Source organism: Triturus cristatus, chromosome 3_2 (assembly GCF_964204655.1).
Source record: "Triturus cristatus chromosome 3_2, aTriCri1.1, whole genome shotgun sequence".
In the NCBI taxonomy this organism is placed as follows: Eukaryota; Metazoa; Chordata; class Amphibia; order Caudata; family Salamandridae; genus Triturus; species Triturus cristatus.
In genome coordinates this window covers 894,739,095-894,756,667 of record NC_140584.1, presented here as the reverse complement: position 1 = coordinate 894,756,667, position 17,573 = coordinate 894,739,095, and the positions used below count along the sequence as shown (strand labels likewise).

The 17,573-nt window shown below is 43.7% G+C and overlaps 1 protein-coding gene across 1 annotated transcript in view; it reads right to left on the bottom strand.

The window, feature by feature from the left end:
- Positions 1 to 349: 349 nt before the first annotated feature.
- SHPK (sedoheptulokinase) overlaps positions 350 to 17,573 on the bottom strand; it is a 221,557-nt gene continuing 204,333 nt past the window's right edge. The window contains exon 8 of the mRNA XM_085649321.1: positions 350 to 840. Within this exon, the coding sequence (XP_085505447.1) occupies positions 446 to 840 (395 nt within the window). The 3' untranslated portion in view covers positions 350 to 445. The remainder of the gene's footprint in view (positions 841 to 17,573) is intronic.

The window sequence follows — 17,573 nt, the reverse complement described above, 5'->3', positions numbered from 1 at the left end:
ACTTTGCAGTCCGAGATTGCCTTGGGATTCATCCGGGAACAGTCACTGACGCCAACAGCACTCACAAATTCCAAAAGTAGAGAGTAAGAGTGACTACATCAAAAACTTATGTGGAGGTCATGCTCCTTCAGTCTACAGGCCATGCTACTAAACAAGGGTATGTGTAGTTAGTATGCGCACATTTAAATGTTAATATGCCCACGCTTAAATGTTTTAGAAACAGCTATGTCATGTCCAAATCATTTGATTTGGGACATTGTCCCTGAATTAGACCTATACATTACGTAATGTTTTCAAAACATTTAGAACCGAGTTAAAACATAAAAAGACTGAATTGTTAGAAGCTAAAGCTTTTTTGGATTGTTTATATAGCCAGATCACTACAGCGTCTTTTTGAAGAAGGCAGGCTCCTAAAGCATGAATTTTATCACCGAGATTTATCTTCTTATCGTCTGTGCATCATCACCAAGGCAGCCCCAAAAGCAGAGTCCGCATCTTTCCCATATACCGCAGGAAGAGGAAATACCCGCTCCACTTCCTGCCTCAAAACCTCGTTCCTGAAAAGTGCACTCCCACTTCCTATAATTCTTGTTATCCCTGCATCCTTCAGGCATTCATAAGACAACATGGAATGTATGTTCTGAACAATCCCACGACACAAACTCCTGGACACATGACCCAATGATAGCTCAGACACAGAAATGTTTGACACAGAACCCAGGAGTTCGGGTACGTGCCTTTCCCCAAAAATGGTTGGGTTGATGGCAAGTTTTGTGCTGTCATGGGATAAGGCAGATTTGATCATCTGGGCATAGATAGTGGAGTCTGGAACTTCAAAACCTGAAAACAGAAACAAGAGAAAAGAAAGACATTGTCAAATCTCAAAAGAATAGCTACAGTCTCCAGTTATCATGTTAATGACATCTTACTCCTCACACAATATAAAATCAGGCTAAAACACAAAACCATTTGACATTATGCACTGACAACAAGAATGCTAATGTTAATGACATGTTCCTTTATCAGTACCGTATCAGTAGATATTCAGTGGCAATGGGCAGTAGTAGCTCATGATAGATGTCAAGGGGCATTTCTAGCCCGAGCATATATGAGAGGCTAAACATGCTAGTTTGATAAGATGGAAAACTTGCTCTATACTTGGGAGGTTAAGTTGACAGAGGAAACAGTTTTTATCAAGTACTCAGGACATTAATGAGGCTACCCTTCCATAGAAACAGAGGGCAGTACCATACAGGGCGCATGAGTGGCAGACCTGCGACCTTAAGCTATACATGGAAAAACAAGTTAATATTATCATACACTGTTTGGTTAAAATATTTGAAAAACCACTAAGTGATTTAAATTTCATTATCGGGATATTTAAGGCAAATATCACATTCCACCAACTCAAGACTTGGACAAAGGTGTCTACAAATAATGAGGCTGGTGCGTGTGCGCAGCGGGCGTGCCGCTGGTGCGCCGAAGGTGCACCTAAGACAAGCCCGTCTGCGCCCATCCGTGCCAAGGCCACGCCTAGCACTAGTCCCCCTGTTCAATTTAATCTGGGGAATCCCAGCATAACTGCTTACTCCAGTGAAACACTTCATAGCTTCAACCCCAATAAATACCCCAGTTGTTTATGTCTACAACCTGCGTATTGGCTCCTACAACCTGCGTATTGGCTCCCTCACCCCCAGCTGACATGTCCGGGCTGTGGTTCCAATCTGCCTGAACTTGTTCTACTTCCAATTAAATCCTCAAACAAAATCGGCAGATATAAAAAAAAACATATTGCCGAATCAAGCTTGGAAATGTGTCCTTATAAATGCCCGATCTTTAGTTAAGCACAGCTCCGAGTGTGAGACATTAATTATCGATGAGGACATAAGCGTTTGTCACAGATTCGTGGACAGATGATGCCTCGGGCCCGGACTTGGTTAAAGCCACCCCACCTGATTACCTGTGCTACACACTTAATAGGCCTAATAGGAAAGGGGGTAGCCTTGTGGTCATCTACCACAACTCCATAATGGCCTCTTTTAACCCTCTTGCTAACTCGGAATATGAAGCATTAAATTTTTGTTTTTACCTATCAAACCACTTTACCTTCAGAGGTACTCTCACTTATAGACCAACAGGTCCTAGAAGCCAATTCCTTAGGCAAGCAGACAGCATACTGGCAAATGCACTTAGTACTAACTCATACATGATACTCGAAGATTTAAATTTTTACTTGGAAATACTCTCTGATCATGATACCACTAATTTGCGCGACATGATGAGCAACGTTGGTTTAGAGCAACTGGTGATCGAAGCCACACATAAGGTCGGGCATCTTCTTTAACGAAACACAACGGCTCTTTACGGACACTCTCCCAGTAGTTTGGTCAGATCACAAGGCAGTGTTATTTGAGCTCACCGCTCCCAACCGTCACACATGTAAACCAGAAAAAAAAAATACAAATGATTAGCGGAGCCTGGAATAAGATAAATGCTGAGGAATTGAAGGAGCTGTTAACTGCAACCTCACCTTCTTTGTCCACAGATTTGAATGAAGCTGCCCAATCATACACCATATGGCTAGAGGCAGCCGGCAATAAGCTTGCTCCGAAAAAACTAATTCGCCCAAATAGGGCACGTCCATCCTCCCCCTGGTACTCTCAGGAATTAAGAGACCAAAAATTGGTCTGCAAACACCTAGAGAGAAACTGGAGGAAGGAATATGATGATAGTGATAAGAACGAATATAAACTCAGCTTAGTTCACTATAAACAGCTGCTTCTAAAAGCCAAACTAGAGTTATTCACCAATCGAATTAAACTGACAAAAAATTCTAGCAAAGAACTATTTAAAACGATCACATCTCTGGCATACCCGGCTACTCCTACTATCACTGCAAGTCAGGAATTATGTGACAAAATTGCTCAATTCTTCCAACTTAAAGTGGAGTCAATTTTCTCAATCTTTACCAATGCAACAGCCAAATCCAGTACCCTCCAATCCGATGACGATCAATTAGGAAAAGGCGCTAATGCACGTTTTGATAGGTTTGCCCCCGCAACACCTAAAGAAACCTTAAATCTCATTAGGACTACGAAATCAGGTTCGCCTCATGGCCCCTGTCCAATTTCCACTATAAAATAAGCATCAGAACCAGTTGCTTTGGCTCTATCCTCCATCATAAATTCTATGTTTTCTGAAGGTTACTTTCCCAAAATTTGGAAAAGCGGATCAATATTGCCTCTGCTTAAAAAAGCTACTCTGGACCCTATAGACCCAAATAACTTTAGACCGATCTCTATACTCCCTCTCCCAGCGAAAGTAGCAGAGAAACTCATGAACACACAACTTAGTAGATTCCTGCTAGATTCACAGGCGCTGGATCCCTCGCAATATGGCTTCAGAGCTGTGCACAGCACCGAGTCAGCCCTTATCAAGTCCACCGAAGAGATCAGGTCCATACTTGATCTAGGAGGTAAAGCGGTGATGATCATGTTGGATCTCTCTGCGGCCTTTGTTACGGTCCATCAAGTTTTATTGATGGACCGTTTGCGGGAGATTGGATTCCATGGCACCACCGGGGATTTACTTGAATCCTTTCTTTCTAACAGAATTCAAACTGTCGTGTTAGGCAAATACTCTTCCAAACCGTTCTCTTTGCCGTGTGGAGTCCCTCAGGGCTCCTCGCTGAGCCTGACACTTTTCAATACATATGTCTCATCACTTGCCCCACTTATTGAATCATACCGCTTCTCCCTAACCTCCTACGCAGATGACACCCAAATTGTGGTGTCATTATTGCCAGGGTCAATGATGAGAACAGCATCACGTCTCCAAGAATGCATGTCAGCCATAGGCGGCTGGATGGTTCAGAACTGCCTTAAACTTAACTCTGGAAAAACGGAAGTGGTGCTGTTCGGTAATGACCCCGCTTTTTGGACTCCTGCATGGGGGCCGGACACACTGGGCCCCCTTCCCACCCCCAAGAAAAAAGCAAAAAATCTGGGGGTCTGGGTTGATGACTAACTCAGTTTTAAAGACCAGGTGAATGCGGTGGTATCCTCTACCTCCTATACTCTTAGAGCATGCAGGAAAATAATGCCATACCTCCCCAAAGAAAGTATACAAACATTCATCACTACCTTAGCCCTGTCCAGGCTTGACTACTGTAATGGGCTCTATCTCACGTTGCAAGAGGGACTCATGCACAAACTACAAATCCTTCAGAATACAGCGGCGCGATTGATTACAGGTACACCAAAATATGCCTCTATCTCGGCTGAGATGAAATGGCTTCATTGGTTGCCTATAAGAAAACGGACTCAGTTTAAAGCTCTGTGCTTGGTCCACAAGGCACTCCATGGAGTCGGCCCGAGTTCCTTAAACAACAATTTGTTTGGTATGTACCTAAAAGACCGCTACGCTCAACAGAGGCAAAGCTGATTTCGGTATCCAGAGTGCATAAAGCTAGCTGGGGAGGTAGAAGTTTTGTGGCCTGCGCAGCGAAGGCCTGGAATGGCCTCCCGTTACATCTCAGATCCACAACAAATCTATTCTCTTTTAGGAAAGCCTTAAAAACCTGGCTTTTCTCTTCTTAATATCGTGCATGGTCTCCCTCCCGCGGGCCTCAGTAGGACTTCACATAGCGCCAGGACACCCTTGGGTAACAGTTGCGCTCTATAAGTTGCATTAACATAACATAACATAACATAACATAAAGACAAGAAAAGGTATATATGTTACTGGTCTGCAAGCTGATGTCATGGACAGGGCTGAACGTGTAAGTAAAGGAGAGAGAGTGCTGTGAGCAGAAGTCTAGGGCATCTATGAGTGGAGGTTCAGGGCTCCATCGTAGGTCCATGAGTTTAGGGGATGTTATTTCTCGCTATAAAGGCAAAGTGCAAACCTCAAGTCCAAGAATTACAGCACACTGATATGGACGGTGTAATAAATCATAACTAGAGCGGGGAGAAAAGCAAGGAAGAAAAATAAGATACTATTCAGCAAGCACTGTAGGCTAGGTCCAATGGCACTACTTAATAGGTCGGGATACCAAATGGACATCAGTGGGAAGTAAAACTTTCAAGACGCAAAGTCAATGAATGCATGCTGCACTGCGTGCAGCAGCCAAGGAAATGCAAGTATCAAGGAATCATGTACTCCTTTCTAATTTCATGTCCAGTTATTGGGCATATGAACATTTTAACATTTAGGATGTTCTTTTTCTTTTTCTTTTCTTTGTGTTTACCAAGGCCTTTATCCAGGAGCGTTCTTTACTCTGACACAGAGAGCAGGATCATTTATACCTGCACGCCCGGATACAGACTGTGGGTAGTACCCCCCAGTCCACTTTCACAGTTCACAACTTTTAGTCGGTCATGAGGAAGCGCCACGGATCCGTTTTGGACCATTGGGGCGCGAAACATGTCGACCACATTTTAGTCACCTGATGGAACATTATTACCATTAAGGTAACACCTAACCTACGTTTTTTTTAGCGTGTCAAGGGTGCCACTTATATTAAAAACTGACTCTACTAGCAACCCTTAGACATTTTTAACTTATCACGTCACTGACACACTCACATCACCACTTGCCTTTGTTAGGACCCAGACCACACACCCACATGCACCATACGGCGTTTTCTCTTAAAAGATCTCCGCTAAAGTGACCCTCCGGGGGACCCGTAGGGCATTGCAGCGCCGGCCCGACGAGGAGCAAAACGCCCAATGATGAAGCATGACATCCTTCGGGGTGTGTGAGGGCAACAAGAGAAATTAAGTTATGCTTCCCCCTCTAATCTTTGGGTCCAATAATAGCCTAGGACTTTAGTCTCCTCTAATCTTTTTGAGTCTTTCTCGTTTCCTTATCCTCATTTTGGAACAGTGTCTCTTTTTGATTAATACAGATGATATACGGAGCACAGACACTGGACCACAACAAGCTCCTGGTCACCCTTCTCTTCTTGTACAGATAATTAGCACGGCGGCTTAGCCGAGGGACCCCTTCTTTCAGCCCCCCCCACTGTTTTTCTTTCCCTTTGTACCTTTCCAATTTCCACTTCAGTACTTAAAAATGTCCACCTCGAACATGGGGGACAACCTGGGACTCGGTTTTGATGATGATATTGTGGGCGGAATCTTGAGAACTCCCTCACTACTGGATAGTGAGGGGAATATGGCCAGTACATCATCACAAGGTGATTGGAATTCCCTGGCATCACTCAAAAAGTTACAAGTCAAAATTGCCATGCACGGCACAATCATGACTGAATACCTGAGAGCAAGTGCTGCACCCAATGGCCTGATTGTCCGCACGGCACCAAGAATCTTCCTGGAAGACCTCATTTTCCGTAAAGAATGGAGCCAGATCGCATGGAAGTGCACCCGCGACTGGTTGATTCTCATAATTGGAACTGCTAAACGTCTCTCCGAGGCATTAATCATTAAGATCAATATCGCAGAGAATGGACTGAAAACTGGGATCAGTATTTCAGCCTACAAGACCCGTTTAGCAGAAATAAATGCGGAGATGGCAGACCATCGTGATTACCTATTACAGCAGAAAGTGTCGAAACTACAGAAAGACATCAAAAAATTCGACAGAGAGACGGTATATCCCTATACCAAGGAGGACTACAGACCAAAAGACAGTGATGCAGCCTCAGATGAAGGCTCCACATCATCAACCAACTCAGGACGCTCCATGTACAGCAACTCCAGCAACAGTAGCTGGGGAAGGAACATCAATAAACCAGGTCTGCTCCCTCTACCCCCAATGCCACCCATGTATGGTTATGCGCACCAACCTTACCCTCAACAGGGCCCGATGTGGTTTCCAGCCTTTCCGGGTCAACACCCAGGATTTCAACAACCATTCTTCCCTAATGCACCTCCTCCTTTTCAGAACAGAGGCAGGGGACGAGGCAGAGGAAGAAGAAGAGGTCAAAAACAGGTTCAATGGCAGGATCCAGAGACACAACAGAGGACAACAAGGAGCACGACACTTCCAAGACCCTGATAGTGAACCTCACAGATAGATACTTAAACACAGATGAAACCACCGTCCTGGAACTGGGTCTTGGTTTTGTACCCACCCCCAAGGAGGATAACTTCCGCTTGAACGAGGAGCTGCAACAACTTTTTTGAAAAATTCGTATCAAATCCTTTTTCAGTAACAACCCTACCCCAGATCGCCAGGATACCGGACTCAGACCACCTTCCAGATTTACTCCATCGGCTGGCATGGTCCCCAGTGAAGTATTGACATTTGAAAAGGCAGTCCTCAAGGAGGCCAACAATTTGAAAAGACAACATGTCTATGACAAATTGCCCAAAAGACTCCGCCAGGCTGTACTTTCACTCACTAATGATGAAACCATCATTATAAAACCGGCGGATAAGGGTGGGACCACTGTTATCCTATCAGTTGATGACTATGATAAAGAATGCGTCAAACAACTTGGGAAAATGGAATATTACAAAAAGTTGGAGACAGATCCCACTGAGAAACTTTTATCACGCATACGCATCCTAGTCAATGAAGCAACAATTGAAGGTTGGATCACACCTCATGAGGCGGCTTTCCTGATCAACGAGGACCCTAGAATGCCGTACTTTTATGTGTTACCCAAAATTCACAAGGGTATCATTCCACCCCCAGGACGACCAATCGTCTCAGGCATTGGCTCGCTATTGGAACCACTTAGCAAGTTCTGTGACTTCTTTTTACGCCCTTTGGTTCAAGCCACTCCAGCTTACCTAAAAGATACCAGGGACGTTCTGAATCTGATGCAAGAGATTAATGAAAACAACACCGAGACCATCAACCTCCTCCTAACTTTAGATGTGGAGGCATTATATACTAACATCCCCCAAGATGCCACTATTGAAGTTGTAGAACAACTTCTACTTGAGACAGACCTCCCGACCAATACCCCTGCGGTCTTCATCACGGAACTCATGACGCTAGCCCTCAAGAACAACTTTTTTATGTACAAGACCGCCATCTACCACCAAATACAAGGGACTAGCATGGGGAGCACATTCGCGCCGAGCCTGGCAGGGCTGTACATGGCACATTTTGAGGCCAATAACATCTTTACGGACAACAATCCCTACAAAGATAATATGGTAACCTGGAAACGATACATCGACGATGTGCTCATCTTATGGAAAGGGAATGCGGATACCTGCCAGGAGTTCTATCAATGGATTAACAACCTGAACCCCAATCTACGCTTCACCAAAACAGAAAGTGAAAAAGAAATCCCCTTTCTGGATCTATTGATCACCTTAGATGATGGCAAACTCCACACTACCATCTACAAGAAGACAACTGATCGTAATAGTCTGCTGGATTTCCGTAGCCATCATCCTAAAGCACTGAGGGAAAACTTGCCCTTGGGGCAATTTTTGAGAATCCGCCGGAACTGTAGTAACACTTATGAATATGACACCCAGGCGAACACCCTGATGAGGAACCTAAAACAGAGAAACTACCCAGAGATGATTGTGCAACGTGCACGTAAACGAGCCAGGAACAACAACCGCCAGGCATTACTGGAAGACAGGATCAAGGAAACCGATAACATCATTACATGTGTTACCACCTTTACCCCTCTTTCAAACAAAATCAAAAACATTGTGAACCGTAACTGGAAAATTCTGAATGCAGGGAATCTTACAATGGAGCGCCCCAGATTTGCATTCAAGAGGACCACCAACTTACGTGACCAACTGGTCAATACTAGACCTCGCCCCAAGACCAACCATCAGGAATCCACAGTATGGTCTCTACCTGCTGTGAAAGGTCATTACCCATGTGGGAGTTGCAGCGTGTGTCCCTTTACCAAACATACCACAAGCCTCGACTTGGACAACGTCATTTGGGATCAGCGGAACCACACAAATTGCAACACGAAAAACTGTGTTTACCTCATTACCTGCCCTTGTGCACTTCGCTACATAGGGATGACCACACGACAGGTCAAATTGAGGATCAGTGAACACAGGAGTACCATTAGACGAGGCAGAACAGCAACGAGACTCACTAATCACTACATCGAGAAAGGACACTCATGTGATGATATCAGGTGGACAGTCCTGGAAAACAACCAACTGTGGAATAGTAACACCTTACTACGTAGAGAACAACGTTGGGTACATCGTCTACGGACCAATGAAGAGGGTCTCAACGATGAGATACCATGGACAGAATTGTAACCGAGCCTGCTCTCATCTCTGAATTGAGCAACCAGCAAACCCCAGCCACCACTATGGACAGTAGATCCTTATCCTCAGCAATTTCACAGTTCACCTGCCATATTAGCGGTTTGACGATATGCAATCCCTACTTGGAAGTGGACACTGACAGGCACACGTTCCCTTCAATTAATTTTAGACTGACACATAGTTGTTGAGTTACCCACCCTCCACAACCTCGGGTCCTGCAAAGCGAGGAGTAAACAGTAGACGTAACCCCGTTATAAATGGGCTCTCCATCAAGTGTTGTGGCCAACCGGGCAATCAGTCACTTATTGGGATCATCCAGACCTTGGGCATCCGGGTGAGTCTCTTTCTGGTAGACACTACACCCCAAACCCCAATAACCAACACCAACCCCCCCCACCTAGGACCCCTCCGCCCCTATGGCTCCCTCATCTTAACAAGGTGGGATTTTAGCAGTCTTTGACTGGACACACACATGCACCCACTACGTATTCTCCAACGACGAGCCACTTTGGGAATACACACGTGTTTATAAAGTGGATTTCTCACACTTAGACTACATGTCTCATAGGGAGTGTGTTTGATTAGATATCATTAGTTTCCTATACTTAGTTTACACTGTCCAGGTAACAGTTTTATGAGATAACAGGGAACACACGCCATTGCGCATGCATGCCACATAGACGTCTTCTATAAACTCTAAGACGGAGGCTTCATTCCAACGCGCATGCGCGGAGACCTACTGTCTGTTTCCCACACATGTGCATTATTCAACGCTACGCCCAACACACACCTGTTTCCCACTGTGGACCGGATACGGGGATCGCCCTGAAACGCCCGCCCCGGGACTACAAATGGACCCTTGAGCAGCCTTCAATTCCTTTCCAGATAGGAGGACGGCTGGGGTAGGTGTATAAGAGGCCACGCCGGAGCTAAACTGTAAGTAGATGATCTGAGGGGAACTGAAGAGATGGGTCGTGTATTAAACGGCGACTCAGACCAGGCAGGCTCTTTACTAGCTAGGACTCACTAGTAGATTCCTTTTGTTTTTGTTTTTATAGCACATGAAGGTGTGTACACTCGTCCCCTAATCTATGGAGCATCATTCTCCCCATTTCTAGGTGAGTGGTGTGGAGTGTTTGTTGGACTGGCTCAAATACGATTGGATAATTAACCGCAATAACCCTACGTCCAGTGATGACTAGTACATCTGTCACTAATCCTTCCACGTTCAGTGGGTGGACTATTGGGTGACTCCGATCGGCGACGGGAGGTCTTCACTCCAGGCTTCCCACCCTGGTTGAAGCGCCCGTTGGCCTATCGTTGAGACCTCATAACGCCATCACCCGCGAGTGGAGGAGATACCTTTAGTTTACTTGGAATCATGAACTCCTTTCTAATTTCATGTCCAGTTATTGGGCATATGAACATTTTAACATTTAGGATGTTCTTTTTCTTTTTCTTTTCTTTGTGTTTACCTAGGCCTTTATCCAGGAGCGTTCTTTACTCTGACACAGAGAGCAGGATCATTTATACCTGCACGCCCGGATACAGACTGTGGGTAGTACCCCCCAGTCCACTTTCACAGTTCACAACTTTTAGTCGGTCCTGAGGAAGCGCCACGGATCCGTTTTGGACCATTGGGGCGCGAAACATGTCGACCACATTTTAGTCACCTGATGGAACATTATTACCATTAAGGTAACACCTAACCTACGGGTTTTTTAGCATGTCAAGGGTGCCACTTATATTAAAAACTGACTCTACTAGCAAACTTAGACATTTTTTACTTATCACGTCACTGACACACTCACATCACCACTTGCCTTTATTAGGACCCAGACCACACACCCACATGCACCATACGGCGTTTTCTCTTAAAAGATCTCCGCTAAAGTGACCCTCCGGGGGACCCGTAGGGCATTGCAGCGTCGGCCCGACGAGGAGCAAAACGCCCAATGATGAAGCATGACATCCTTCGGGGTGTGTGAGGGCAACAAGAGAAATTAAGTTATGCTTCCCCCTCTAATCTTTGGGTCCAATAATAGCCTAGGACTTTAGTCTCCTCTAATCTTTTTGAGTCTTTCTCGTTTCCTTATCCTCATTTTGGAACAGTGTCTCCTTTTGATTAAATCAAAATGAAAAGCACCTATTTCCTTCCTACCTGATAGGTCGAGATAATTGCACAGTGGATGTCAGCTTACAAAAATATTGGACATCTTGAAATGGTGTGTGCAGTACTGTTAAATAACCTTGAACAAAAGCAGCTTTTTGCAATATAAAGAGAGAGGGCCAACTAGTGTGGGGGTCTGCAGGAAGTACTAGAACTGCAGCCTCACCAAAGCTGCTAGAAAGGATTGAATCGATACCTCCAGAAATCAACATAAACTACAACTTTCAATCAGAAACAGAAAGACATAATTTGTGCAGTCACATTTAAGCGCATAATCAGTAGCTTCTAAATACCCTAACCAAATACAATGACTCGCACTGACACAAGCACCTTCCATTAACAAAGTAAAAAAATCAGCTAAACCTGTTGTGGGTGTTAATATTGTATAATTTCCAATCAGAGGGATTTCACTATATTCTGGAGTGTTATTCTTTTTGGTTTTGCAGATCCATATAACAAATCGCTCTGGGTATTTACCACTGATGAGGCATTCATTTGGGGCAACTTGCCAGAAGTGTAGTTAGCTCAATTCCACTCTCCAGCACTCTGTCAGTTTCCTACATCCAGTGCCACTTCCCTAGGAAACACATTTAAGTGAGGCAATTCCCTTCTACCGTGCTCTTCAACAATGATTATTTTAGTGATATGAACCAATATAGATGGGTCACAAGTAGACATCTACATCTTAAAATGTGGTGTCTCCTGCATGCTATGTGATGTTGTACTGCTATAGTTTGGAGTAGTTATGTTTCTTAGAGATGGATGTGCAGCACTGTGCTGTGTCTTCTGTTGTCACATTTGTGGGGGGAATTAGTTATTCCACTATTGGAATCTTCCCAAAGAACTAGTAAAATAGGGGAGTACAAAATGCAAATGAGTTCAATTTGAATAGTGACTGTTTAGGCTTCTGCCGTTACAATGTGTAACTGTAACCAATTCTCAGTATATTTTAGAAATCCCCACTTTTATTAACAATTGAATACAAATGTATTATGAACCAATATCTGTTGTGCAGAGCTTAATGTGCACCAATGGTTGCAGGTGGGGCCCACCAGCACTCATTTTTGATGACCAACACTGACTTTTCCTCATCAGACTTTCACCCAAAGTGAGAGAGAAAAACACGAAAGGAGGAAAAAGGGAAGGACAATAACACAAGGTGAGAAAGTAGGAATTACAAATCTGCAAGAGTAAGATAAAAGGACATTTAAAACTAAAGAAGAACATCTCAAAAGCGTATCAATTGGATCACAATTTAACTTCAACAAATTCACCATGGAGATCAGTGTCATGGCATGAGAGTGTTGGTTCAGGCTCAGCCAAAAAATAAAAGATTCAGAGTAGATAGGTCACAGCTCTTTGAGATGCATTGTAACCCCTTTCTAACCCTTAAAATCCATTTATTGGAGCATGGAAACTGATAGGTAGTAAAGTGAAAGGGTTCATGTGGAGGTTATTTAGAGTTTGGCAGACAGGGTACTTCACCACAAGCACGGCAGGATACCTTGTCCCCCAAATTGACGAACTGCCATCTCGATTTAGAGTCGGACAAACTGTCATGTTACCACTGGCAAAAACCTTAGTCCAACAGCCTACCGGACACGGGTCCGCCAAGGTCTTTCCGTTGGAGGGCTTGGAAGTTATTCAGCTGGGACAGATACTCAAAGTTTCAGGAAGTATAGGGGGGCTGGGGGTGGCGGGTGGGGAGGGGGTGGGGGTTGGGCAGTTTATGTTGTTGTATTGTTGTTTGTTATTTGCACCGCACCGCTCCACAGGCATATATGGACATCTGTACTTCGCTCTACCCGAGGCTCATGACTCACACAGTTAGAGATACTCCACTAGGTGACCTCAATATAGTGTCCTGGAATGTGCGGGCCTGCTGAATAAGGTTAAGCGTGGAGCGGTACTGACCCAGGCCAAACGCTACTCCGCCGATGTACTGCTCCTACAGGAGACTCACCTGCTCGGCAACAAGGCCCCGTGCCTGTCCAGATTTGGCTATGATGTAGTGTATCACTCAGGCTTCTCCAGGGGCGCACGTGGTACGGCCATACTTCTTCACCGTAGGGTCACCTTCCAGGTTACTCATCAGTGGCTAGATCCTGGCGGCCGCTTCACGGTTGTGTCAGGCATTTTGGCTGGTGAGCGGATAACGCTGGGCAGTATATATGCCCCACCGCCCCTTAGTCAGACGTTTGTGGACAAACTGTTGCAGCTCTGGGGAGAATTTCCTGATGGCCAAATTCCTCAACACCTCCCATTGTAAGACTTCACTGCGCACACACTCACCCTCTACTGTCCTCTTTTCGACACCTACATTCTTATACATCAGGGTTCAACATAATCTTCATTAATGAGTTCACAAACTGCATCATAACATTTTCTCTCCCATTTAAACACATCTTAGCTTAGTATTTTGCTATAAGTGAAAGGATGGAAGAAACTCTACCTTACATCTTAAACTTCAACACACGTCTCTGAACCAACCCGTTCCAAAAAACAGCACAATTAAACAAGACAGTTTACTTTACAATGTCCATCTCCCATTATGAAACACTGTAAACTAATTAAGGTCAACAAAGAAATCAAAGAATAGGTATTAAGTTCCTTCAAGGACATTACCATAAGCTACATTAAACAAGACCTACTGTTTCTCTCTTTTTTGCATTCACCCCAACTTTCTACTGACTTTAGGTTTCTGCTTGATGTACCTAAAAACACGTTAAAATCCAATATGAATGAACATGCCCACTTGAAGCTCAGAGCCACAACAACAAAGCTTTCCACACAATGGTAAACCAAAGAACTCACTGAAAGTTCTGTCCTCCAAAAAGAAAAGAAATAATGTAAGAACAACTCATACTTGAGGACTGGACACTAGCAGGAAACTCCTTACCAAAAAAGCAGCCTACTACAAAGAAACCATCTCCAAAGCACCCAACAAAAGCAAAACACTCTTTGGTGCTGCCAAATAATATCCCTCTTCCAATATATACTACACCTATACTGTAGTCAAACGCCAAATGCAATTCCATCAAGCCTGACTTCATAAACAATGTAGATCAATGTAGGAAACATACTGAATACCCTTAAAAGTCTACCACTATTTCCCCATTCCACCATCAGTGTACCAGATCTAGTTGATAACCTGACCATTTTCAAAGGCATATTATATTGTGATATCCCATTCAATACTGGTATGCCACTCACCAATTATGATAATGCTTTCCTTTCGGATTATATTATGGACATTGTTGTTGATGTTTTCTTTAGCTCATTTGTGTTTTTTTTTTTATCTCTGATGCCTTGTGTTTTAGATGTTAGCTAAATTGCTTAGAATAAAATGAATTTATGCCCATAGATGGCAATGGCATCACTTTGGCCTTCTGGACAATAAACTCGCCAGAGTTTAACTATGCTTCAGAACAATGTAACAATAAACAGGACTCCAAATGTCAAATATTTTTAAGGGCAGAAAAGGTGGACCATGTAACCGGAACTCACTTTAAGGTCGCATGTCACTTGTACATTGCTCTCTATTTGACGGCCATCTTTTTTCTACAACGGTAAATATAACAAAATATCTTTGTGTGCTCAAGGGAATGAAGAATGTTGTGACCAATGCCCTAAAAGGCTACCCGATTTAGCATACCAGAATTAAATTATATATTTATAGCTTTCATTAAGCACCATAGGCCTGATGTTCTAAACTACTCTGTGGTCGCAAAGCTTGGGATTCACAAATCTCACACTTTATGACTATCAAGCATTTAGTGTACTTTGTGAGATGGGAATCTTTTTTCTACTCGCTAATCTCACTTAGCGATAAATTCCAAATTGCAAAGAGAAAGGTGCATACAAGGAGTGTCCGTCTCGTCAATATGTTTTTCACTTTGATGTATCAATGCTTTGCATCTTGGAAGCAGACAGTGGTCTAGAGGATCAAGGCACGCTCCAATTATGTCATTGCTTCACTGATGATTTTTATTTTTAAAAGCACCCCCTGTCCCATAAAGGGACAGGAGCTTCTTTTCAAAATATTTTATCATTCAGGTGATGCAAATGCATGAATGGAGGCCTTTTGTCCCTAGAAGGCCTCAGTCCCTGTCATTCGTAGGGTGTTTGCAAACAGACTCAGGCCTCATCAGTGCTGATGAGGCAGCGGTTTTTGAGGCCCCCTGCAAATGGGTAAGCCCAAACCAGTTGATGTGCAAAAAACACTGACTGGTTTAAGAGTTCTCCTTGGTACATCAAGCCCAATATGCCATGTTTATGTATAGGTGCTTCAAACTGCTTTGAGATTAAAAGAAAAAAGAATGAGACAACAGAGTAGTTAGGGTGTGAGCCAACTTGGCACCACAGAGTTGGTCATAGAGAGGGATGCACCACCTTCACGATATCCTCTATGGTGAGTAGTTATAAGTTGGAGAATTCTTGGAGAAGAAAGCTGCTTCAATCTGGCTATATTCTGAAAAGACGTGAAAAAAGCACTCCCCAAAACATGGGGTGTGTCCCTCGGGCACAGATGTAGTCCTCTCGAGGAGGTTTCAAATGTTATTCAGTGAGTAAAGTTAAACTTTCATCGATTTGAAAAAAGCTTTATTCGTCTTTTTTGATGGCGTTCAGTTCAAACACATCACGGTGAACATTGCTTAGGTTACACATTCCCAATGCATTTCGGCTTGAGCCTTCATCAGGGGTGATCTACAAATGGTAAAGAGGATAAATAAATGTAGGATACAACAATAGTGCGGCATTTATTTGCATATGATGTTAACGGTTAAAAGAACAAACTGAAAGGTGAAAGAAGAGGTAAAAAAAGGATAAGAAGAAGGTGGGTTAGTCGAAGCTGTCAGGCAATCGTTTACGGAGAGCTGTATCTCGTATGAATATGGCTTAGTTTCAATTAGGGTGTAAGCTTAATCTACAATAAAGTATCTGGTGTTTTTAGTGAGTATAGTTCCCTGAAGGTGTACCCAAGGGATGGTAAAAGGCTTCCGCAAGATATGCGAGTAGAAAATATAAGTGAAATCGTGTAAGGTGTTCTTACCGAGTGCCTAACGCCTCATCGTATCGTCCGTGTGGTCCGTGTGTGGATGTTCGCGTCTATACTCGTTTTTGAACGAGTTTAAATGTTGGGAGGAGAACGTAAAGAGCGTGTCACGTGTCTGCTAACAATGTGTATAGACATAGGACTAAGCTGTTGTGGATGTCACGAACATCCACACACGGACCACACGGACGATACGATGAGGCGTTAGGCACTCGGTAAGAACACCTTACACGATTTCACTTATATTTTCTACTCGCATATCTTGCGGAAGCCTTTTACCATCCCTTGGGTACACCTTCAGGGAACTATACTCACTAAAAACACCAGATACTTTATTGTAGATTAAGCTTACACCCTAATTGAAACTAAGCCATATTCATACGAGATACAGCTCTCCGTAAACGATTGCCTGACAGCTTCGACTAACCCACCTTCTTCTTATCCTTTTTTTACCTCTTCTTTCACCTTTCAGTTTGTTCTTTTAACCGTTAACATCATATGCAAATAAATGCCGCACTATTGTTGTATCCTACATTTATTCATCCTCTTTACCATTTGTAGATCACCCCTGATGAAGGCTCAAGCCGAAATGCATTGGGAATGTGTAACCTAAGCAATGTTCACCGTGATGTGTTTGAACTGAACGCCATCAAAAAAGACGAATAAAGCTTTTTTCAAATCGATGAAAGTTTAACTTTACTCACTGAATAACATTTGAAACCTCCTCGAGAGGACTACATCTGTGCCCGAGGGACACACCCCATGTTTTGGGGAGTGCTTTTTTCACGTTTACTCACTCTTTTTCGGAAAGCGAGACCTTGGTGCACGAAACAACCAATCAACAACCAAAGTACCATTACGCAGTGCGTGTACTACATACCCCGTTTCGTTTCTATATTCTGAAAAGAGCCATGAGCGGCAGGAGGCCCGTTTTAAGATTCTGAATAGGGTAAAATAGGGAGGATAAGCTCTTCATGCAGGGCTGGCGATGAGTCAGGCCTCTGCAAAAGCATAGGCATTGGTGAGGCTTCACTTCTTCTGGAAATTTCAAAGAACTTTCCTTTTTGTTTTATGTGCTATGGGAGAGAGATGCATAGGCACCTTGAATTAGTTG